Source organism: Perna viridis, chromosome 8, assembly GCF_037379345.1.
Source record: "Perna viridis isolate PV_CMFRI_1.1 ecotype Kerala chromosome 8, ASM3737934v1, whole genome shotgun sequence".
In the NCBI taxonomy this organism is placed as follows: Eukaryota; Metazoa; Mollusca; class Bivalvia; order Mytilida; family Mytilidae; genus Perna; species Perna viridis.
In genome coordinates, this window is record NC_142452.1 from 13,145,262 (window position 1) to 13,171,847 (window position 26,586).

At 31.3% G+C, this 26,586-nt stretch overlaps 1 protein-coding gene across 5 annotated transcripts; it reads left to right on the forward strand.

Moving 5' to 3' along the window:
* The first annotated feature begins 394 nt into the window (after window positions 1–394).
* On the forward strand, window positions 395–22,089 carry LOC148609401 (proton-coupled zinc antiporter SLC30A1-like). 5 transcript variants are annotated; one of them, XM_088595915.1, is made up of 10 exons: window positions 395–743; window positions 4,320–4,413; window positions 5,109–5,306; window positions 8,732–8,960; window positions 12,458–12,628; window positions 14,788–14,929; window positions 15,401–15,444; window positions 16,543–16,622; window positions 17,304–17,486; window positions 17,871–19,585. In XM_088595915.1, exons 3-10 carry the CDS (start codon window positions 5,130–5,132, stop codon window positions 18,081–18,083), a joined length of 1,239 nt encoding a protein of 412 aa, XP_088452041.1. In that variant the 5' UTR covers window positions 395–743; window positions 4,320–4,413; window positions 5,109–5,129; the 3' UTR covers window positions 18,084–19,585. The 5 variants fall into 5 exon arrangements, with proteins under 5 accessions (XP_088452041.1, XP_088452040.1, XP_088452042.1 ...); XM_088595914.1 differs by having other exon boundaries at window positions 606–743; window positions 5,096–5,306; window positions 17,871–22,089; XM_088595916.1 differs by having other exon boundaries at window positions 616–743; window positions 4,324–4,413; window positions 5,096–5,306.
* The last annotated feature ends 4,497 nt before the right edge of the window (window positions 22,090–26,586 follow it).

A 26,586-nucleotide genomic window follows, 5' to 3' on the forward strand; every position in this document is an offset into this window, starting at 1 on the left:
TGTTTTTAAGTCGGGATTTTAACTGAGTATGAGGAATAGAAGTATACAGTGTTGAAAAATCATAGTCTTGAACTGATTGTCTCCAAAAGATCTTTCGAAGTTTTCAGGATCCACATTGAATTAATATATACCACTACGGGAGTAACATGTATTGTGGTAGGGCTGTAGACCTCTTTGACAGTTGTGAGTATAGAAGTTAAAAGTTTTGAAAGAGGTTTGGTGGTACAGGTCTAGAACATTTACATTGAGGTAAGAAAAATAACACAAGAGTATAAGATTGTATACCAAACAAGCGTTCGCAAGTAATATAACCCAACCGTGTTTTACATCTTGCCTTCTGAAAACCAGTTACTACACTGTGTAGCATTATTTCCCTTAGAAGGTTTTCTTTTAGGAGATGCAAACAGTCGTTGGTGTACTTAGGCTGTGTGTAGTCATCAGAATTTGCATTTCAAATGATTGGATTGTTCTGATTAATTTTCCCTGTACGATAAAATGAGATCTAAAAGGACACATTTCGATTCACGACTCTCATTTGGTCCATTTTAATAAGGTATTGCACCTTTCCATGATTGCCGTAGCAACCCACAGAATTTTGCACACAGAACGTGGATATTCTAGTTAGGCCGAGTGCATAATTTTAATTTTTTATGCTAGTATTGTTGTGCAAAAGAGACGGATGTACGGTAGTTTTATGCAGACTTAACTTAGTCCTTGGAAATTTCTATCAGAATTTAGACGTGGTAAGTTTAGATCGAAGAAAAATTCAGTTCTTATTACTTTTGGCAGTTTTGTTCCATGGCAGAATTCTGACTGTATGGTTATGTTATATGGAAAAGGCATAAAGGCATTGCTTTTGAAATTGAGTATTGTCAGTTTCACCATTATTGAAATTTACCCTCATGTCACAAGCAGATTCAACAATATCCTTTTTAATAGTTCTATAACATAAAACCACACATTTTATGTTTATCTGTCATGTTTTCATCGGATATTTTCATTTTTTGTTTATATTCAAAATGCGAGGTGTTATCATGGGACCTTAATTTCAAGGTGTAAAAATCGACTATAAATTCTGACATTTTGAGAATATTTTTTCAACAAAACTATATAATTATAAGAAAAAGAAGTCAAATTTACCCCAACAAACCTTGTTTGGAAGATAATATTCCCAAATTAAAACATGAAGTGATCCAGCCTAGGAGCTGACATCTTGTTGTGTTACGGTTGGCTGCATTTTCTGATTCATTTGGTGGAACGAATTTTAATCATTCACAGGTTAAAAGTCTTTTTTCATTCCAAAAGCAATGATCACAAAAAATTATGAAAACCTTCATTTTTTTTTAAAATTTTATTATACTACTTTTATACTCACCACATGATTTTCAAATATATTTTATCTTTGACAAAATGATGTGTGAATAAATTTCGTTGCGCCATTAAAAATCCTAAATATTTGCTAATCGCTATTCGGAAATGTGCTTCTTGGGACATCGATTCTGGTGTTTATAGAATCTTACATGTGCTGATTTAAAAGCAAATTTGGATGTTATTAATGGAATTTCTGTAAGAAATTTATTTTACAGCCACGGCTTTTAACTTTGTACTTCAATCATTCTTAAATATTTTTATTTGATATTATGTTATATCTGGACAAAAACTTCCCGCAGGTCATTTCGTTGGAACGTTACTCCCGCGAGATGGCATCCAATGATGAAACCTTGCATTTTGACTATAAACAAAAAATATAAATATCCGATGAAAACATGAAAGATAAACATAAAATGCGTGGTTTTATGTTATAGAACTGCCTTTTCATATTTTTTTTGGTACAATTTTTGTATAATTTCCCAAAACAAAATCAGTTCTCTATGAAAGGTGTAGAATGTTTTACACATAGCATACAATGTAAACAAATGCACATCAAAAATTTTTGATGCAATTGACCATATATTTCAAGAAGATAATAAATGCCTTTCCTACATGTTCATGACTTTTTTTTCATTGGTACATGTACATATTTGGGAACCATATAGAAAAATAAGATCTATACATGTAATAACAGTAGAGTTCATACTGCTTTGCAGTATTCGCAACTTTTATAGTCTGTCTATTTTTAATGATATCTTGACACTGACTAGCCTACAGGAGCCCTTTTTACATTGAACTTGCAGATATCAAATTTTACACATACAATAATTCAAAAGTAGCATGCTTTCTATGTTTAAAACCATCCAAAATGGTAAAAAAATTATTAACAATCCTTAGAATTTTATTTCTAATCGATTAATGTCAGAATTAAGATATGTCACTTCATCAAAAACAAATTTAGTTGAATTGTTAATTTTTGAATTGCGAGCTGCAAATGACGTCACGGTACAAAGTTAGTATATGAAAAATTACATCTTATCTTGCCCAGATGGAAAATAAACAATTAATTTAATTGTGTATCATCATTGATCATGTTTATACATCTGCTGATAAGATATATTCTAAACTCTCAGATGAGCTGGCTTTAGGAGAAATCTAAAAGTGTCATAGAACATTCCTAGAGCCAGATTTTCTGACAGTTCTACTAGAGCCGGCTCTGGAACTGTTCTTGTAGAGCCAGCTCTACGAGATCAGTTAGATGAGAATTCGATCTGTTAGAATTGTCAGAAGAGCCGGCTCTGTCAGAAGTGTCAGGAAAGCCAGCTCTTCTGTTCTATGAGAGCTAGAACTGTCATAAGAACTGTCTTTGGTAGGACTAATAGAAGATGTAGGGCCATTTGTTGATGCAGTTCTTTTTAACTTTAATTTATTAATTTAATGAATTACAGTTTTGTATACATGGATATAAACAAAAAATTAATTTTGTCAGAACCTAGTTTACTTGTGAAATATTTCTTTCACATTACATGGATGTTGTGGGGCGAATGATTATACAGTTCATAATTTTTGTTGAGCATAATGCAACAATTTAAAGAAAAAAATCTTTGTTAAATTATTTTAGTTGAACATATAGCAAAGATTAAAAAAAAAAATTGTTAAATTACTCACAATTTAACCAGTATTTTTAAATGCTTCAATTTCAACTGTTCATACTCAAGAAGTTATAGAAACATGAAACATTAATACAGTCTTCACGGGTATTTTTTTTCAGACAGAAGCCCTTCGGACTTCCAAAGCTATAAAAATTAGAAAGTCTGAATGATTTTCAGTGGCCCAAAAAAAATTTGAAATTATATAAATCATTTTTTTTTTAAAGTCCTAAGTCATCTGAATCTACTTCTACATGTAGTAATAAGAATATCCTGTTATAATGAAATTGCGTAACAACAAATGCTCATTCGATTCAGACTATTTAGATATGTCTAAGAATCCAAAAATAAACAGAACACTACAACACCCCAAAATTATTGAAAGTCTGTTGGGCTCCCTAAGAACATAAATTTAGGGGCCTGAGGCAGATTTTAGGGGCCTGGGCCAACAGGTGCTAGATACTTGTTAAACATGGAATTTTCTGCTGTAATTTTGCTCAATATCTTTTCAAATTCACATAGATTTATAAATTCAGATAAAAAGAAATATAGCAATTATAAATATCTTTACTGTCTGCAAGCACTTAATTTTCCCTCTATAACTTAAAAATTATATGAAGAGATATAAAATGAATGCATTTGGACCTATTTTGTTGCTTTTTTATTGTTTAACATTGTTTAAAAATATAGGTATAAAAAGTAAATATTCACTACGATTTGTTAATGTATCAGTTTGTTACCATACTTTTGATATGGAGAGCAATAATAAGTCCTAAAAACTGTAAAGCATCATCAATCATCAATTTTCCTTGGTAGAAGACATAAAATCGTAAAATTGAATTTCATTTATAAAGTGCACTTATCAGGAAACTGATGCTGGCTAGAAAACATTGAAGATTATTTTTTGGGGGTTGAAAACCACTCTGCCATCGTGGTTGAATTCATAAGTAAATGTTACAACTTATTTGATGCTATTACCTCTACAGATCTAGCATACATGTACCAGCTCTATGAGAACAGTTCTACTAAAGCCAGCTCTACAAGAACTGTCTGGTTCTAAAAGTGTTCTAAATCTGTCATAGACTGAATAGCCTCCGACACAGTAGGTGAACAAGAGGACAAAAAAAACTTAATAATTACATGTACATCACACATATATTATATAAGACAAATACACAGTACACAGTACAGTCAATATTATGAAATATATACACATACATTCACATTTATATGATATTAATACATGTAGTAATTTTTGATAAAAAAGCACACATTCTTTTGTATTATTGAATATTGCAGGTAGACAATAACTCACCAAAGGACTTGGCCATCTTTCCTGTGATTTTGTTTAAAGAAAAGTATTCACAAGTTAATTGCTCTACAAACTTGATAGGTAAGCATTTTATTTTACAAGAACATTTTCTTATTGTTAAGAAAAAATAACCTGAACAACAGAAGAATCAGCAATCGGCATTGAAAACAGAGGTAGGGCATATGAGGTACATATACACTGTAGGGGCTGGAAAATGCACAATTTCTGTAATTTTGCCAAAATAATCATGTTCATTAAAAGACATTGAAATTGCATTCATGTGCATGTACAGAATCTGAAAAAAGAAATAAGATACCTGTTTTATGTCAAGTTTTAATCAAATTAGAGTATGTCTAAATTTAGTACTTAAAGGTAATTCTGTACACATATGAACTTGACTGGTCTCTAAATTAATGACCTTGTCATAAATGCTGTAAAAAAAACATTGTGTTAGTGTTCAATTGTTCAGACTATCTCTGAAGTTTAATCCAGAAATGAAACATTTACATGTATTATGTATTAAAGTATGCTTGCCCTTCTTGTACTAGTTTTTTGCCACCTTACATGTAATAATACTGTTGAAGTATATACGTGATACTTGACACTTTAAATGATTAGTATTGTTAATCAATTCTCCTCGCAATGGCAAATGCACCTTACTGCCATCAGTCCTTTAAATAAGATGTATATACCCGTCTAGTTCATATAATCAAATTGGAACAGCTTTCTGTTTTGATAGGATCAATGTATTGTTTATTTTCAGATTTATTTTTAAGGTATAGCCGATAGCAATCAAAATGGGAAAATACTCAGGAAAGACATGCCGTCTTTTGACGATGTTGTCGATGACAGCATCATTTTTCCTTGTGGAGATTATCGTGGGCTACGTCACTAACTCCATTGCTTTGGTCGCTGATTCATTCCATATGCTTTCAGATGTTGTAGCTTTGATTGTTGGATTTGCTTCTGTGCGGGTAAATATTCAATTCAGGGTCCAGGTATACATTTTCTACACATCATTCACATTCAATTAGTAAAAAGATAACAAAAATATACTTCTGAAAATATTTGTTACAAGCATTAACAGTCTTAAATTAGGTGTAGACATTCCCATGTTTACTATCCTACATTTTATTTATATGTACAGATAACTTCTTGTACCTTCTTTGTGGTTTGATTGAATACAAGAAAATACAACGGAACCAATTTTTACGTAAGTGTGGGGTATATAGCAGTGTATATGTGTGAAACTTGTATCTTTAAAGAAAAGTCTTGAGAATTTTATAGAACTACAAAAATGTACATGTACTTTAAATGTACAGCTATCAATGAAAAAACAAGTATTGAAAACTACACATGTAACTAGCCCATATATTTTTACTATTATGTTTGTCAAGCTAGTGGCCAAAGGCTAGCCTTGTTAAATATTTAGTTCGTTTTGTTTTTTTTTCTTCATGAGAAGAGGTTCTTAATAATTGTACTTATCCTAGTCTCAAATGATCATCTGTTATACACAAGCAGTGATCAATTTACAATTGACATTTACTACATGTTTTATTAATAATTAAAATACTATGCTCCCCTTTAACCAATAGTCGGAAGCCAGGGGCTAGTAAAAATTGATTTGGGCTAGTGAACTGATGTGTACATTTCTTGTTTGAGCTAGTTGAATCCTATACAGCCCTCAATTATTTGGGCTAGTCATTGAGAATTTTGAAGGAAAGGACTGAAAATACTTGTATTATGCACACAGATGTACTACAGGTGTACAATTGTATAAGGTCTCTGTGACTTAACTAATATTAAAACAACTCCACATGTTCTTTTCACAAGGTAAAGATATAAAATAGCAAAATTGGAAATTTATCGTCTGTCCATGAATCAATGGCTGAAAACTGTGGTCACAGTACATCTGAGCTGATAATAAATCAATAACACCCCAAATGAATGAGATAATTTAAATTCATGTAGATATGATAAGCAGTAGTATACATGTACCTACAGTGGGATATACAAATATAAGTACATGTACATGCATCATGTGACACACTGCTTTATAACAATGTCTTTTTTTTATGTTTTTTTACTTTAGCTCATTAGCAGTTGCTCCTGTTTTCATGAAACTTTTAAAAACAGTTTATTTCTACTGATGTTAGCTCCCTCTTCAATTGTTATGAATTCTGATTTTCCATTTCTTGACTTTTATTATGAAAATGGGGCTTTCCCATAAAAATTGCACATACATTTTGTAACTTCAAGAACTTCAAGCAATTATCATGGAACCTTGTTGAATTGTTTTGTTTTGTTTTTTTTTTTCATAATGTAAGCTTCTTTTTGATTTTTGTAAACCAGTATTTTGCATGTATGTCAAATATTTAATCGCAATCAAATTTAGGGCTGTATCAAGCTTGTATTATGTGTCCATATTAGCCCCATCTGTTCAGGGTTTGACCTCTGTAGGCACATTAAGCTGTGCTCTGTGAACCATTTTATTTTTAGTCTTAAGTTATTTTGATTCTGTATGTAGTCAGATTTTTGTATTTGAACTTTGTTATAAATTGGACCAAATTTTGTGTCTAAGATTTAAACTTCCACAAATATTGACCTCTTGGAGTCTTTGATATTCAAGGTTCACAGTTTAATTTATCTAGGCCCTGCAGAGTATAAGAGTTCATTTTTACATACATGTACCCTCTCCAAAAAAAAACCACTGAAATTTGTAAGTATGAAAACTGTCATATCTTGTCCTAGAAAATCATAAAATGATTGTGAACAGATTATTTTTTTTGCCCAACTCATGACATTGTATCCTTACTCTTGGTGGGTGTTTCTAGAAAAGCAGAGGACGCTTACCCTATCAATGCACCTGGTTCATGCTCCCAGTTTTTAGTGGAGTCCGAGTTGCTCATTTGCTTTTGTTACTTTGTATGTATGATTTTAGTTACTTTATGTTCTTTGTTGTGTATGTCTGTTTTCCATGTCTGGTCTTTATCCCTGGATTACATTCTCTTGATTACCGCTATAACCTTGGTTCCCTTGATTACTCTTTCCTTACTCATCATCCATATGGTATCAGTGTGATGTACAACAACAGATATGAAATTGTTGACAAACAATGTCATCAATCAAAAGGAAATATCTTTATGTTTATAATTATCTCAACTTATAAATGAAAATATTTCTTACTTTCTCAGTCACTTAACATGTTAGAGAAAGTAGACCATTTATTCAGGGAGAGAGGTGCTCCTATTTTGGTGCTACATATATATATTGTTAAATTGCATATATGTTCTATGGTGACAATCCACATGTTTGGATTTTTATACTGATAAAATTCTGATTCCACAAGTGCTTGACCCAGTAGGAATTGACACAAATCTTTCTTCTTGAAAAGTTATGAAGGAGCAATAATTACAGCTTAAAAAATGAAAAGTGTAAATATTAACTGATACTCGTCACCCAAGGCTTGCTTAGCGACATGTATTTTATTTTTATTTCTTTTTTTTATATATAAATTTGTATGATTACAATTTTCAAGATTGCAAGTAAACTATATTCATAATACAAACACACTAATATTTTTTGTGTCTGCAGTTAATTGTTTTATGCATAATTTGGAGTATCACTTGTTATTATTATTATCAGTTGTTATTATAAAATTAAAGTATGTGTTCAGTGTTTTTTGTACTAATCAGTTTGAATGAAATTTTCAAATAAATATTATATTTTATCTGCCTTCACAAATATTTACCAGGGTGAATGTCAACAGTGCATGATTAAGACAATACAACGAGAGAACCTCTAATACCTTGAGGAGCATTGACTCAGATACATTGTATATACCTCTTAGGAACTCTTAGCCTTACCTATTATTATGTAAAATATAATGGCCTTTAGTTATCTGTTTGAGAAATTATCAAGATAGAAAACGAGATTGTGTAAAGCTTCTCACTTTGACATGGTGCATTTACCTTTTGGTCATGTAAAAATCGTATAGTAAATATAAAATATTTGTAATGTTTATTGAAAGATAGTCAAGATAGCACTAATACTTAATGACTAAAACTGCCATATATTTAAGATTAAGTGTCTTGAAAAACACAACATCAAAACATGTGTAATATATACCTGTCTTTGAATGGTAACAGTTTTTAGGCTTTGTCAAATCACATTAAAATTATCATCTGTATATGCAAAATTTCCATTCAAAATTAGGAATCAGTGAAATAAAAAATTTCTACCAACCACAATATTGATATCCATAAATAAATAATACCTTCATAGATTTACTACATTGAGTACATGTATGTTTTACATAAGGGATGTTCAAATAGAAATTATAATGCAGCATCACATAAAAATTGTTCATGAAATATTCAATTCATGCATACTTTTGCAGATTTCAAAATGGCAGACTCAGAAGAATACATTTGGTTGGATTCGAGCAGAAATTCTGGGTGCCTTTGTAAATGCAGTATTCCTAATAGCTCTATGTTTTTCCATTTTGGTGGAATCATTGAAAAGATTGGTAGAAATAGAGAAGATAGAAGATCCTAAACTGTTGTTAATTGTTGGCAGTTTGGGATTAGGTGTCAACTTGATTGGTCTATGTTTATTCCATGACCATGGTAAGTACTTAGTACCATAACTTGTCAGAACCTGTTTACAATACATTGATTATTTGTCCAATATCAAGTTATCCATTTATAACCCTTGTCAACAGGGGCTTTAAGTGATGACGACTGTCAGTAGGGACATTGTTATGTTGACTTAGGCAGTAGGAATAAAAATTTATCTGAATTTTTATGTAGGTTTTTGATGATGACCATAGCAGGAACAAAAAGGTATCTGAATTTTTATGTAGGTTTCAGATGATGACCTTATATTAAAAACATTTGTAACAAATGCAAAAAAACTTCCTGGCATGTAGGGGTTTCAATACTCAGATTACTGTTCCAAGAAAATAAAAATCAAATGAGGTCCTATAATGATACGGCGTTGATGCACTTCTTGTCATCTTCATCTGTGTCTTTGTCCATATAACTTGGTTTTCCTGTCATAACTTAATTATTAGTTGGTTGATCTTAATACAGTTTTACAATGAGATTCCAAAATCTGAAAGGACAGGACTGTTTGATTTTGAGGGTTATGGTCCTCAACATTTTAAGAACTATGGTTCAGTAAGGAGCAGAAACAAGCATTTCACAGAATTGAACTATGTAACTCCAGTAAAAGCTTATGGATTTGTATATTGTTCCACAATATTTTATTCCAAAGGTCAACACTTGGATTGATTTTTTAGAATAAGACTTGAACTGTAAGTAATTTAAGAGTTAGGGGTCAAAAAGGAGTCAGAAACAAGCATTTTCCATGTGTCAAGAAAAATTAAGTTAACTATAACTGGATGGATTTCTTTGAAATTAAACCATAAGGTGTAAGGTGTCATACTACATGTATCAAAGTGGGGATTAATTTGGAGGGTTGTGACTTATGTAATTATGAATTAACCTAAAAGGGACAATAAAATGCAGCTTCCTGATGGCTATATTTTAACTTCAGAAAAGAGAGAAATGGATCTCTTTGAAATTGTACCACAAAGTGTCATTCCCAGTCCTATAAAGAAGGTTGAGATTGATATGAGAAGTTGTGACTGGAACCATTTAGGAATTTAAGGGTAAAAATGGGCCACTTCTATTCTGATCAAATTCCTACATGTATCTTGTGTCTAATGTTTAATACCAATCAAAAGTCATCAAGGCTGTTTCGAGCTGTAATGGTGTGTCCTGTTCAGGATTTGATGTCTGCAGTTGCATCAAGCCTCACTGATGTGATATGCCCATGATGCTCTAAGTTATGGTAGAGATTTTATATTAGTACATGTACATGTATATCTATTGGTGCTGAAAACTTTCAGTCTGTAATGTGATGTAATGTAGGTTCATTATCTATGATTGAAATTTGTGTGAGCTTGTCATTGGCAAGTTTCTCATAATACATGTACTTATGGATGGTGATTTAAGTTTAACTGTTAGATTCATTTAAATATGACATTGCAGCAGTCCAGAATTCTATAAATATGTTTTCATGTAAGAGCTGCACTTGAAAATCAACATACATTCATACACCACAATAAAAATAATCTTTTCTAACTTATTGAATCCTACAACAAACATGATAAAGTTAACCCAGACCAAACTTTCACTTGCCATGACTGACAAGAAATTGGAATTTTCTCTCTATACTTGTTGAATTGGTGTATCTTAGGTGTGAAAATCTCAGTACTCCTGACTCAGTGAGCTCGATTGATCAATTGATTGAGATCCATTGAAATGTTCATGTCTTGAAATGTGTGAAATAGCTTCTTATAGATTTTCATTTCAATCAATCAATCAATCACAAGTTGAAAATACATGTATAAAAAATACTTGAGTTCTGCTAGTTATCTTCAACTGAAACATACATATGTACATGTACATGTATCTAAAATGTAAAATTTCAAGATCTTTTAATAGGTTATTTCTTGTGTCATCTTTGAAATACATGTACTTATGTTACAGTGTAAGTTATAAATTTGTTTAAATGTACATTCAATTATCAATTCCAAATTTTCTTATAGTCATGATATCTATAAATAACTTGCTTTATTTATAGGTCATGTTTTTAATGTAATAAGTATAGAAAGATGTCCTTGTTATCTGATGTCATTAACACACAGCGTGCAATTTAATAAAATTTCTAAAATTTAAATGTCTGTTTTTTTAAATAAGATTAATTTGTAAGGCCCTTTATGTGCTTGTTCTATTTATTTGTATCTTACATTTTTTGCTAAGGTTGAATTTGTTCAAATGTAAATGGTGGGGGGGGGAGGGAATATTTATGTAACAACTCCAAATCCACTTGATATTTTGTATGTAAATTCACTATGGGATGCCATATTGTGGGCTGTGAATGTAGGTCTGTCAGACTTCTATTGCCTGTTTACTGACTTGGAGTTTCTGGTCAATTGCGAAATTTGTCATTACATTTTTCTTAGCAACTATAAATCACAGCCACTAGATATTTGGTATGCAAATTCAGTATGAGGTCCTTTATTGTGGGATTTGATTTCAGGTCTGTCACCAAAATAATTGATATGCTACAAATCATTCTGTATGGCAACTTGGCCAATTCTGTCATTGACACATTTTTAAGATCAGTAATAGTGTCAGTAATTTATTTTTCTAATTAAAATGATTTTTCATTCCCTGAAATTCATTATTAAAGGATTGTACTCAGTGGGGTACCAATATTATATTGACACATTTTTTACTGCTGTTTGATGAACTTGTATCTTTTGTACAAATTCAATTTATACATATTAACCTTTGTTGCCCAATTCAGAAGGGTTATTACAAATCAAATATGACTTTGAAACAGAAGTCATTGATAGGGATATACCATATCAAAAGAAAATTAAATCTTCATTGAAAGTTATTACATAATCAGGCCTATCATTTATGATTTTAACTCTAGACCTTGGGGAAATCTCATGTGGAACTGCATCATTGAATCATGTATACATGACACAATAGATCAAGGGTAAACCAATTGAAATTTTGACTGTGTTTTTAGCAGTATACTTAGTCACAACTGTATGTCTATGAGCTGTACTTAATCACTATATCATGTAAACTTATAACTAATTAATTCTAGAACAGGCTTATAAAATAACACCTTGAAAGCTTTCTTCTTTCTGTTTAGTTGATAATCAAATTATACTTCAGTTTTGTGATAATATGTATGCATTGAGTTCCAGGAAGTGCATGTTTGAATTGACTGTAAAATTTTACAAGCAAGGGGAGGTAATCTATTTCCTTGAAAATTTAGTACTTTCGTACTGAGTGCATTTTTTTTTCAGGTCATTCAATATTTAATTAACCTGGAGGTATCAAATGATTATAAATTCTTTTGATATCAGAGAAATCAGATTTAATTGACTTACAAGGAAAGTTACTTCTCAAAAGTACATTGTATTTTGATCAATTGGAGTAGAAATGATCATTTAACACCTCTAATTTTGTTTGTTTGTTAGTCTGTGCACTTGTTGAATAGGTTGTCTTGTCAGAACTCTATTTATACTTGAAAGGTCATTCCCATGGAGGTGGAGGTCACAGTCATGCACATGAGACTGAAGCTCTAGTAGAAAAACCTGTTAATGGTCACACACATCATTCTAATGAGGACAATCGTATCAGTATATGTGAGGACCAAAATACAACTGAAGGTGTTGTTATTGAAATGGGACAAGATAAACCAGGTATACTATTTTATTCTGCAATCATTGTCTTATATACATGCCAGGTATATCAAATACCTTTGATATTAAATCAACACAATAATTTGAACATTAAAACTCCTTATTTCTACAATCGCTTGGTCTGAAAGTGAAACTACAGCGACCTTGACATCTGTAGACAGACAATAGAAAGTGTGGGAAAATTTGTGTTCCTAGTGTAATTGCAATTAAGTACTTCTCCTTGTAAGAATGGGGCAAAATGTGAATAAGTTGTGGCACATGAAGAAAAAAAAAATGAAATTTTGTTGCATTATCTAAGTATTTATACCTCATAACATCCAGAAATAACCATCAAAGTGTTGTGAAGTTTGCCTATGAAAGATATTTATAGGCCGAATTTAGTTGAAATGTACCATGGAAAAATGTTTGGAAAGTTTTAGCGGGCAAAAAATTTAAGTCACAGCTGCTTCATGATTAGATGTATTGAATATAATTAAGTTTAAGAAAACCAAGTTGAATATAATGATGTATCACTGATTCTTACACAGAATGGTGCTAAAGCATTTGTCTGGCCATATCAGGTCACATTTATAGTTTCACTTTCAGTCTAGCTGATTGTAGAAATAAGGAGTTTGAATGTTCAAATTATTGTGATGATTTAATGAGAAGTATTTGATGGTGATGCCTGTGTTTATTCATTAGATTCATCATTTATCAAGTGATTGCTGAGCAGTTAATAGTGATATATTGGATTTTATTTGAAGCCAGGCACCCAAATCTGGGATCACCCTTGTATAGGTTATATACTAGTGGGACTGCATATTTGATAGTGGGAACAAGCCCTTGTCCAATATCAATGTCCTGTACCAGTTGGGGGATACCAAACATGACACTGCTTTGAATTTCATGTTTTATCTAAGATTACTATGAAGATCTGTGCTTTTGGTCTACTAATATGAAATCAATTTGGTGGGCACAACAGGGATAACAGGGGTTAACACTAACTTTTACACAGTAGTGGTCCAAAGGACCACTCAGAATTAGATTCAAATGGTCCTGTCAGTGTAGATCTTTTTATGGGAGGGTAGTGTAAGCAATCTGAGTTTTTTGGGGAAATTTTTTAAACATAAGATGCAAGATACTGCTTTCTGAGTGTTTCAGGCACTGAATTTATCATCTTGAAATGTTCCTTTTTTGTATCTTGTTTTACAGAACACTAATATTAAATATGGTCTCCACACCAAAAGATGTCCTTTTTAAAAATTATGGGCTTAAAAATATAAATTAAACATGATAAATTTATTTTTCTGAGTTTAAAAGAAATCTCTGCTCTTCCCATTTTGGCTTTTTTGGTTCCTTAGCTAATACAAAATAGCTTCTCAAGTTCAGTTGAGACATTTGTTTTGTTTATTTCATACTTAATCATAATAAAAAATGCCTATTATAAGCCAACTAACCGTATTAGATCCAAATGCCTTGTTGACCAAGAAAGGGCAGCTGGTTTACGCACAGTTGCTTGATTGGTCTAACCAGTTGCAGGAAAGTGCTTCTGGTTGGGAAGTTTTGACATTGAGTTACAGGACAAGCAGATAAACCTCAGCGCTGCAGATTTCAACAGGGAAAGTCAATGGACTGGAGTTTTAGGGGGAGGGTCTCATCCAGAATTTTAACTTGCGCAAAGGACCACCATAGAAATCATTTTAATTGGTCCTTCTGATAATTTACTAGCCCATAAATAAGACAATTACATGTTTTCTCACTGGACCACTGTTAGTGTCAAACCCTTGATAAATTATAATAAACAAATTGTACCTATGTTTAAAACTTTTTGGCATTTTCATTGCAGGATAAAACAAATATTATGGTTTTGTATATGTTTTTTGTTATGGAGCTTATTTTGTTAATTCTTATTTGCAGTAACAAAACCTGTTTTCTTGAACATTTCATAGATCTGCAAAATTATACTGATCAGTGAGTAATGGTAGGAGTAAAACTTCATGGTTTGACCAAGCAACTGAGTGCGGTAAAAAATTTGCACGTAACAACAGTGATCATTTCATAGCATAGAACAACTGAGCAGTTTTAGCAAGCAATGTATAGTCTCATGTTTTATGTTATTGACTTTTTAAGCCTTGTGTCAAGATATTTTAGGTTTATTGATTGTATTTAATTTATTACAGCATCAAGTGCCCAGCTGAACATGAGAGGAGTATTCCTTCATGTTTTAGGAGATGCTTTAGGTTCTGTTATAGTCATTATAAGTGCCTTGTTGATTTGGTTTGTAGAAGCTGACTGGAAATATTACATGGATCCTGCCATGAGGTAATTACATGTACATTGTATATATTCTGATGTTATTAAGCCTTACAAAAGAATAGAATCATTTGAACATGTGCTACTTTTTGCTTAATGTGGGTACAGATATGTTGACTTTTTGAAAATTATAATACATTCCTCGAACCTGATCTGAAGAATGATTTATGAAATGATGAGGTTATAAATTGAAGTAAAAATATTTGGTAATACACTAATTTACTTGCAAACCTATTGCAGTTTTCAAATATGATTTAACTAATTAATTAAGAAACTTTGAATTAAATCTGCAGTGGGAAAAAAAACATGAACTAATATACTGTTACTGAACTTAAACATTATGGAAAGGAAACAGACATACAGACACAGAGCTAAAATAATGTACTTTTAAACCATAGACTATTTGTGCCATTCCTTGTCATTATCATTTCTTTATCTATTTAGTTTGTACCATACTCCATGTAATTTGTTACATTTCAGTATACTGATGGTCATCATCATTCTTAGTACTACAGCACCTCTGTGTAAGTAATGAATTACTTTGTACTGTCCACTGACTCTGTGTTTTACAGTTATCTAAGAAGGAGTGAAATGAACGATAGATAAAATTACCCCTGAAATACATGTTACCATATTGTGTCTTCCTGTTTCTGTTTCCTATTTTATTGTTGTGGCCATGTACTTGGATTTTTATATCATTCTGTGAAGATGCTTCAGGAATTGTGGTCAATATTTACCTTATAATAAAAAATATACTGTATGACGGTTGAAAGATTCACTGTTTTAACATGATATTAGTATTCAAATGTAGATGTGAAACCACAGTGTTGTTGAGCATCCCTTAAGTTTTTCTCTAATTATGAAACCTAACTGCAATGCCACAAAACTTGAAAGATTACTTAAGTCTGTTTGTGACATCATCAATTTCTAAGAACCATGGAAGTTTAGAATATTCTTAGACTTTCATTTAAAACTTTTGTCTGAAAATCAGAAAAATTTGATTTACTGTATCTTTATACTAAAAATAAGTCCCTCTGAAAGAGGAGTCCATATAATGATAGAAATGGTCTTTATCACAGGTTCAAGATTACTTTGTTTTGGTAATAGTTGAAGTAATCTATTACAATTTCAAGCCAAACGAATTAAGTAAAACGGAGAAATTTCTGATACAATTGGTTGAATTTCCTGCTTTGACAAGTTTTTCAAGATTAGCCACTCATAAAAGAGATAAAATCCATTGGTAATATTTTATTTGCAGTTTATTTATAATTATAGTTCCGTAAAATTATTGAAAATATTTTTTTCAAAACCATCAATGATGCATGTACTTTAGACTCCACCACAGATTACATGTAACATAATGTACATGATCCACATGTTACATAGAATTATAATGTACACGATCCACTTTTTACATAGAATTATAATGTACACGATCCACATGTTACGTAGAATTATAATGTACACGATCCACTTTTTACATAGAATTATAATGTACACGATCCACTTGTTACATAGAATTATAATGTACACGATCCACATGTTACATAGAATTATAATGTACACGATCCACGTATGATTTTGCTGCTTATTTTATTTGATGATCTTTTCTGTATTTTCAGTAAGAGACTCAGGGTTAATACTTCTACAAACAGTTCCAGCACATATCAGAGTACATCAGATTAGAGAGGACATAGAAAAGGTTGGATTTATACCATGATATGATAGTTCAGTGATGTAAAGTTTCTTTGTGTTATTGGAAACTAGTGGATAATTAATAAGATATTATTAAGCTAGAAATTTTAAATTTAGCAGAAGTGCTGGTAGGGTTAGAACTGTCATTGTGCCCCAAGGACAAATAGAAAAGATATGTATGATTCTGGTTTTCCTACCTACCCTAACAATTTTATTGTCATTTTGGATTGAGCATTACTAAACTTGAGATGCTGGTCCCATTAACTCAAGCTAAATTTTTTTTTTGTAAACAAAAAAAAATTCTGTACTTATCTACCCTATTTTTTTAAAGCATGAAACCAGAAATACATATTTTTTTGGCCTAATAATTTCATGTAGTATTATGTTCCATTTTAGCACTACCGGCAGTTGTTGATTAACAAAACACCAAAAATAATACACTATTGTAGGTATCTTAGGATGGAATGAATGAGTGAAAGATTCTTACTTTAGAATATTATAATTGAAAGCAAGAGAACATGACTTGCTTAATTGCATCTTACTTGTAATTTTTCTGATTTTGTCGTTGTCCCCACATCTCTACTGGGGGTCATTTTCTTCTTGCATTTCCCCCCTCATATCTTTTTTACTATCTTGCAGAAGTAAAAAGTTTTTTTTTATGTTTTAAAATTGTGTATTTTTATTGCAGATTGATGGCGTTCTGGCTCTTCATGAATTCCATATTTGGCAGCTAGCAGGGAACAAAATAATAGCATCAGCTCATATACATGTTCACAACCTACATGAGTATATGGTAGTGGCTGAAAAAATCAAAACTTTATTCCACAAAGCCGGCATACATTCCACAACAATACAGCCAGAAATCATTGAAGTAAATTTAATCAATTATATATGTATATATAGCTATAGTTCTTGTGTTTTTTCGATGTTTTTAAGTAGAGTCTTAGCTTAAAATATATTGTATGTAATGAATTACTTAGAAATCTTTGTGAGCCACTTATATTTGGAACTTGTTGTGAATTTGAAAAATTTCTTAAAAGAACTTCATTGGTAATAGTCCAAATAAAATATATACCATACTTCAGCAGCCTTATTTCTTAGATATGACATCACAATACTTTGATATTTTACGAAGTCATAACTTACATCAAATTTTACCCCTACAATTATCTTGTGAAAAAAGACTGTTGTCTTCTTACGTTTTTTTTGGTAAAAAAGAACCACAGCTTTCTAATGTTTTATGTCTTATTTTCAGAACAATGATGTTACAGACTTTCCAAAGAATCAAATTTGTTCACTAGAATGTGGACCAAACACAACTTGTCATGTTGATACCTGCTGTGCTCCAAAAAAAGAACTTTCTAGGAAAAGTAGTAAAGACCATAGTCCAACTCGTCATAGTCCAGACAATAATAAACTGAAAGTTTCTGCATCTACACCTTGTTTTGAAAAGACTAACAGTGTTTGATATCAGGGTTTTGATTTGTTTTTATAAAGCATTGATTTTGTATCCATTTAAATGATTACATTTTATGGTACAGTTAACCATGGTTGTATAATACATGTGCCTCTTTATAAACAGGTGCTTAGATTAGATATATGTCTAGTTGTATTGTTCTGAAGTCATTCTATATACTTAAATTGGAGTAGAGTTCTTCTAGAAAAATGCATAATGTCTTGTTGGAGGTCGGGGTAGTTTTATTTTGAAGTCATTTATTGATCTGCTCCATAGCAGGGAATTGTACATAATACCATATTCTTCTGTATATACCACACACTTTTTTCAACTTTTTCTTTGACGGGGGTGCACGGTGTACACCAAAACAATGAGTTTCTAGATATTTTTCTGGAGACATAATTTTCAGGAATCAGAACCAAAGTCGTCAACAAAAAACAACATCGAGCCATTTTGTATTTTTGAGAACAGTTTTATGTGAAATAAACAAATAAAGTTTTACTGCTGTTTAATAGTTGTTTTATCCATCAATTCTGTTTTCTTGCATTTAATAGTTTGTACAAAAAGCCACGGCTGGCTTCTAATCTTTCTCTCTACACACACCGTCCTAATTATAACTTCTTCTTTGCGTGTGTTGGAGTGTTAAATACACAATAACGGGAGTGCCAACCTGTCCTCAGGCCCATTGTCATTTAATTTATACACAATCTTAGTAAATTTAAACATCTTTTTAATAAACGGTTGGACATGACGCCATTGATTTAGTAAAATACCTGATTTGGATACGAACAGGAAAAATAAACATTTTAGCTGACCCATTGACTGGATCCAATACATTGCTGTTATTTAATCAATAAATGGCTTACAAACTCAGGGAAACATAAAAAATTACTGCTATTTAAAAGATTAATGATGAAAGGATATGCATTTCAGGGAATTTACCGGAAACCTTTCAACTCAATGAGGTCTTCTGCTGGAGATTTTCCCTCACTTCCCAGTGCATGTTTTAGAAGGAAACTAACTTTTTTTTGTCATTCTCCTTTTCCAAGAAAGGGGTGTGCGGTATACACGATTGTGCATAATACAAGGAAGAATATGGTACATATTATTGAATTAACTTTAACTATTTGTTTTATTGGAAAAGGTTAACTTCAAATTATAGTTTTTTTTAAAGGATATTTGGTTATTCTTGAAACAAAACAGAAAGTAATACTCTGGGTGGATCCAGGATCTAGGTTATGGGATGTAAATGATATTAAATGTGGAGTGGAATGAGGCAAGAAAAATTCAGGAGGTTGAATTTATGAAAAATCACGATTTCATACAAAAAAAAATGTTCCCTACTTTATGGTGTGCATATGCTGCACATGTTCATCCTTGGTCTAAAGTTCATGTCATGTTACAGACATTGTTTTGATAAAATATATGTATACAATATTTAAATTGGATTAAATTAGTTCTATTGGGGAAAACTCTATGTTGTGATATATTGTTAATACATATATATATCATTATATTGTTTCTCTTCACTTATTACTTCAGAAACAAAAAAAATCTGCAAATATTGCCATATATATCTAGCTTATGTATAAAAATGGCTTCAGTTGTTTGTGAATACAAACATTGCCACTACTATAACAAGGATATGTATTGTGTCTATGTCAAAGAGATAACTACCTCATCCAGATTGAAAATATTATGTTTAGTGTATGGTATGATCTCTTAGAATTGTTTGTTCTTCAGTGGATAGTCATCAGAATGTTTTTAGAAAAATAAAAAGTCAGAATTTGTGAAAAGGTTTGTTAACAAAAGCATTGTTTAAGTTTTTTTGCTGTAAATTTTATGTTTATGCTAGCAAATTACTTTTTTTGTAAACACAAGAAATGTTGCAACGTTTGTTTCATAAGTTTGGAAAATTGAAAATATATTAATTTCTGTGAAGTTCTGAGTAGTTAAGCTTTATTGGGCAACATTGTCTATTTCTAAAACCCATCTTGGTGTTTTTGCCACACCCCCTAACTACGGATCTACTTCAGATGTATTCCAATACACTAAAAGCATTCATGTAAATTACAAATGGCGCTATCGATTGATGACAATGACAGAATTGGTCCATGTTTAAAAAATGTTGATTTCATATTAGAAAAACATTTTTTTTTTATTTCATTTTTGTTTTCTGGTGTGTTTGAATTAAAATATAAGAATTGTTTTCAAGTATTGTTTAGATTATTGGATAAAAACGACTGGGTCGGTTTACACTGCAATAATCTAATCAACAATTGAAAACAATCCTGAAATATTTTTAAAATCATATCTATTTTCTTAAATTCTCTATTTACATTGATTTATCCCCCTTGCTATTGTGTACCTATAAATAAATGAGCTTACCTCAATCATTATTGTAATTTTCTAAGTTTATTTTTATTATATATGCTGTTTGTTTTTTTTAGACAAATCCACGCTTTCATTTGTTGTTGTTTTCACAAAAGCTATATCTTAAAGAGGAAAAAAATGTAGATAGGAATATATTTTATTTTTGAATTTTTGTACAGTTTTAACATGAATTCTATGTTGTACTCTTTAGTAATGGTTGAACATTTTCAAGATTAGTCAATTACATGTACCTGTAACAATTACAATTTTCTATCATGGATCATATGTATAACATGTTTACTGTTACTATTTTTAGACCACTGGGGTCAAGTCACTACATTGTAATTTCTACATATATCTAAAAAACTATAAGAGATACTGAAAATTAAAAGTAACCATCTTTCGTAAGCTGAGAGAGCTATTCAAATGTCCCTTTTAGTCAAAGCTGTAGGACAACTCCTTGTTAGAGTAGTGAAAATGAGTTTTTTTTTGCAGTTTTTAGCCAATTACTTGAAAACCGTAGTAGGAAACTTTCAATTGATGAACTGATCTTCATGACTTCTTAGACACCAAATAGCATATCCATCCCAGTAGCAAATGTAATGTTTTTGATCTGAAAAAATAGCCTAGAGTGAAAACTAAAAAGATCCTTTCACTCAAACTTTTTACACAAAAACATCATTGTTCATGATTGTTTATACAGTTATGATCAATATTTATTTGTACATTGACATACTAACCACAATCATGTAATAATTATGGCTGCTATGCAGTCATCTGTTGTTAGTGTTTTTAATGGTTTTTTTTATTTGTAGGAACCAATTTAAAATTGTAAAGGTTATATTTTTTAATTTGTGAGAGAGTTAAGGTTGGATGATACAACATGTATTTGCTGATAGATTTTTTACCTGAATTTTACAAATTCGTTCCTCCATTGTTGATGTTTCATGGTTCAGAGAAAAATATAATAAATTTGACCATGTTTATATATGTATTTTTGGTGGATTCAGATCCTATCATACTGTAGGTACAACAATGGAATGAATATTTTGCTCTTGTATCAAGATTTAAACTTACTCTAGATGATCTAGTACCCACAAGTTATCATACTTAAGAAACAAATTGTTTATTATACAGATACATATCTCATACATTATGTGTATGTATAATTACCTGTATTACAGTGATATAGGTGTATGTAGTGACTTGATTTTGTAGTTTGTTTCTAAACCCTCTGTATGTTTAAGTAATCTAAAATTGAACTTTTACAACAATGCACAGTTATAATAAACTATTTACATCATTACTGGTACACTTCAATCCTAACTGTAACATTAATCTCATATTGCATACATTGGTGAGGACAATCACATTGAACTTCCAGTACATTTTAAAATCAGTAATATTGTTAGTGTCTTCTTGCACTCTGAATTTCAGTACTTTACATTCGCATATGATTTGCATAATTATGTATTACTACTCCACATTAAGTTGCAGATCGATATCATGTTTACTATCATAGCTTCGTACTTCTAGCTTCATACGAGATCAAAATGTACCTCTTAAATGTCATACACATGTATTCTATGTGTGTTTTATTGCTTGTATGAAAATGCGAAGTTTACATTAAAAGATGAGATGATCAGTTAGCATTGAACATTACCTAGTCTCCGATTCAGGCACAGGGGCTCATTACAATTGACTATATAGGTCATTAACATTATCAAGGCCAGTTCTTTTATTCGGTTCCTGGTAATCAGTTGTTTTGATTGAAAACATTTGGGTCATCAAATTACGAAAGAGTAGGGGAACCAAGATTTTAGTCACCCGATTTTAGAGTATATTGCATTTATGCCATGTTGAAAGTTAGCCAAAACCAGTGGCATAGAATATTTGATGATTAGCAACTTTGAAGACTTCAGTCTTTGATTTGTATTATACTTAAACTGACATCATGGAAAGAAATTCCAATTAATGTATCCTGTATTATGTAGTTAGTATTAGTATTATGTATGTGATACATTTTATTTGAAGTAGCAATAACTGTATTAAACAGAGTTTGACATAATAATGTCTTAAAGATAAATCTTATTACATTAGCCTGTCCTTGAAGTATTTGTCAATTTGTGCTGTTTTTTCTTCTGATCAGAATTTTCTATGTAATGCTAAATGCTTCACATACATTGACATGTACTGTGTAAAATATATTTTGCATGTGTATTACTGACATGTTTTCCTGAAATTACAAATGACAGGCATTAGTCCATAAGCGTATATTTTGGTTAAATCTAGTTTCCTTTATTTCATGCTATTTGTCAACTCTTAAAAGCTTTTATCATAAAAAAAAAAACCCAAAAAGAAAAAAAAAAGCAAAAAACAAATGAAAGTCTAAATTCTACATTGTGAAATCAAAAGTTCTTTTGATCTTGGAAAAAAAGTCTTTTAGATTTTGATAAAAAATTCTGTTATCTGTAATTTAATAGGTATTTGTATGTGGAGCTAGTTTTTATATGTACATTTCATATGTCTTTCATTTATAAATTTATATGATTGCCCTTGGAATGTTAAATAAGTTTTTGTTAATTCATAACATATTGTTTATCTATATCATACATAGAATATTTAATTATTGTATAATATTCATAGCAGTATGACTGTTGCATTTAATTTTTATACAGTAAAGAAGAAATCCAGTTCATATTGTGTTGCCTTCTTTTTTATGCTGATTTTCTGAGTTTCTACACTGTTACCAAAGACATCAATTGCTATAAATAAATAAAGTCTTTAAAGAGTCTGAATCACTCACCTGGCTGGATAAGTTTTTATACTACTACTGTAAAGCTGTGGTCGTATATTGGTTTGGTGCTGTCGTTGTCGTCCATGTCACCGTCATCATTGTCCTTAGACACTTGAATTTTGTGTGATAACTTTAAGTTTAAAAGTTTATTGATCTTTATAAAAAGTATAACAAGGTTTCAAACCACAAAATGAAGGTTGGTTTTGATTTTAAGGCTTGTAGCCCCAGCTGGCAAAAAGAAGCCAAAAACAAGCATTTCATAGAATTTATCTTCATATCTCCAGTGCAAGCATAGGAATGTCTATGATATTGTTCCACAGTATTCTATATTACAATTGTCAGACATGGATTGACTTTTGGGGTAAAGACGTGAACATTTCAGACATTAGGGGCTGGAATGAGGGCCCTGAAACATTAATTTTCCTGATGTCCAATCAATAACTTATTAGTGAATGAATCTTTGATATTGTATTACAAGGTGCCATACCACAAAAGGAAGACCAGGATTTATTTTTGTGGTTAAGAATTGAAATTTAACTTGAATAAAAGTGAATGGATCTCATAAATTTTACTGCAAGGTGCCATACCACAAAAGAAAGACTGGGATTGATTTTTTTTACTTTAGCCATGTTAGAATGAAGGGCCACAAAGTGGCCAGTAACAAGTATTTTTTTGGATCACTTTGACATCGTGCGACAAGGTGCCATATCCCCACAGGAATATTGGGATTGATTTTTTGCTGGTTTCCACTGGAAAAACATCCTAAACATGACCACTTTGGGTCAAATATCTAATCATAATCGAAATTCAAAACTGTATCAAGTTGAATGGAGTGTCCATATATGCCCCAACTGTTCAGGGTTTGACATCTGTGGTTGTATCAAGCTGCAGCATGCAAACCATTTTATTTATAAAAATGCTATAAGGAACAATCGTAGCAACTTTCCATTAATTCTGTATAGGAGTTTCCGTGAAGATTATTTCCCTCAGATTGCAAGAATTGAACCAGGTGATTGATTCAGGGACCTGGGAGCCTCTTGTTTATTTTTATTCCAATTTTGAAAATTTTTATTTGAATTTCAAATTTTGTACATTGTGTCCTAACCAATTGTTGAGTGTATAATGAACTATAAATCTCTGTGCTTAAGATGTCAAAAATTAGTAGTGTGTCCACACTTGCCCCAAATTAAGAGAGTTACACAAAAATAGCAAAAAAATATCCAAAAAGGCCAACATTGGTCAATAGATTTTACCAAAAATTTGTCCACAGATAGATCCAATCATGCTGAACACTTACCCATGTAAGATTTTGGCTAAACTAATACTTTTGAAGATTAATGCAAAAAACTGCTGTCTGACCTCTATGTACTATTTAAAGTAAGGACGTCCAAGTATAGTGGTCATTTTGTCAAGGGGCCCCTTTAAGAAACAAGCATACTAACTTTTATTGAAATATGTGTAGTAGCTTATGTGAAAATATTCGAAAGGAATAACTGATTTTCATAAACATTTTGCCCACAGATAGATTTCATCATGTTGAACACTTCTACCCCTTCAGATTTGGCTTAACATAACAGTTTTGGAGGTATATGTGAAAAATTGCTGCCTGACCCCTATGTCCTACTTTAAGTAACAGTGGCCATGTTTTTTGATGCATCAAAATTCCAAGTAAATTGTCTGTGCAGGATATCCTAAGGAAGAATCATGCCAACTTTCATGGAATTCTGTCCTGTGGTTCTAGAGGGAATGTTTGAAAAAAAATATTAAGGATGACATTGAGGGATGCCAAGTGATGGAGTGATGGTAATACATTTGTAGCACGTATGGTCTATGCTTGGTGAGCTAAAATGGGACACTGTCTCATGCAGGAGAATTTTACATAAAACAAAATCTTTTACGTAAAAATTCAATTATTTTATATTTTTCACACAAAATGTACTAATTTAAACCAAAAACCTACCACAGATGCAACATTTTTTATGTGAAGGTTGTAATTTTTTTCTTTTTGATTTTGTTGGAATCTCTCCGTAATGTGGAGGGTCAATTGGTATCAATATGTCCCTTCCTAATATGGAGGTATCATAGGTATAGATACGTCTCTCCCTAATGTGGGGGGTCAATAGGTATCGATGTCTCCCCCTAATGTGGAGGGTCAATTGGTATCGATGTCTCCCCCTAATGTGGAGGGTCAATTGGTATTGATATGTCTTCCTCTAATGTGGAGGGTCAATTGGTATCGATATGTCTCCCGCTAATGTGGAGGGTCAATAGGTATCGATATTTCTCTCCCTAATGTGGAGGGTTAAAAGGTATAAAATATGAGCTATGGATCATTATAACAGTATCCAACTTAAGGTTTACAAATTCTGTATCATTTCATCTTTTTTCTCTTAAAATCTGTTCAATAATTAATTTGCAATTGAATTAAAAAAACTATGCTTAAGGAAGAAATTTTCTAGATGTACACAAGATAAAAAAAAAAAAAAACACACACACACACCTCATCTGTTTGAATTTTTCCAGGTTAAAATTATAAAATATTGTTGAAAAGATATAAGTGTGTTAACTAGGTTTAATGCTTCTTGACACATTTTGCAAAAACTTAATTTCCTTACAGCATTATACTTAGCATCTAACAAGACCAAAATGGGGTCATTCAAACCTTCATTTGATTTAAAGACTAGATCTTAAATTATCTGCAGAATTGATGGACTATAATTAAGCAGAACAAGTGCCTGAATCATATTTACTGATTTTAAAGAGATATTAATTGATAAAAAAAGAAATTATATATGGACTATATTTTATTTATTTAAGCCAACTATAAACTTCGTTATATTCATTCAGACATGGGGTAGCTGCATAATGGAATGAGTCAGAAAGAAACCAGCCTTGTTCAAGAGTTCAATTAATAACTAAAAATGCAACTTGTGCAGATGCAGACCTTGTTCTTGTGAAAGTACATTTTGTGGATACCAATTGGTGGATCAAAGAAGAAAGTTCGTGGATTCTTGAATTCATGATTTTGAAGTTTTCAGTATACACATCAATAGGAATATCTTATTCATTGGGAACCAAATTTTATGGTTTGGCCTACCCACGAAAACCACAAAAATTTGTGTCCTACAAAAAATGGTACTTTCACACTTACTTGGATCATTACTATGTTAGCTATATCTTTAGTACTGCTTTTTACCTTTTATTTACTCTAGTCATTTATTAAAACAGTTGCTTATTTTAAGTATTTAGCATGCTTTGTTTTAGTTTATAATATAATGTGCTTATTTTATGTATTACTTGATTATTGCATGAAGTTAATATGTGTATGATGTCTGGATCTTAATA

Excerpts from the sequence above, each read along its gene's own strand:
- LOC148609401 (XM_088595915.1), top strand. The coding sequence starts at position 5,130 with ATGGGAAAATACTCAGGAAAGACATGCCGTCTTTTGACGATGTTGTCG. Across the intron at positions 15,445-16,542 it reads TAGTACTACAGCACCTCTGT|TAAGAGACTCAGGGTTAATA; the intron begins GTAAGTAATGAA and ends CTGTATTTTCAG. Across the intron at positions 17,487-17,870 it reads TACAGCCAGAAATCATTGAA|AACAATGATGTTACAGACTT; the intron begins GTAAATTTAATC and ends TCTTATTTTCAG.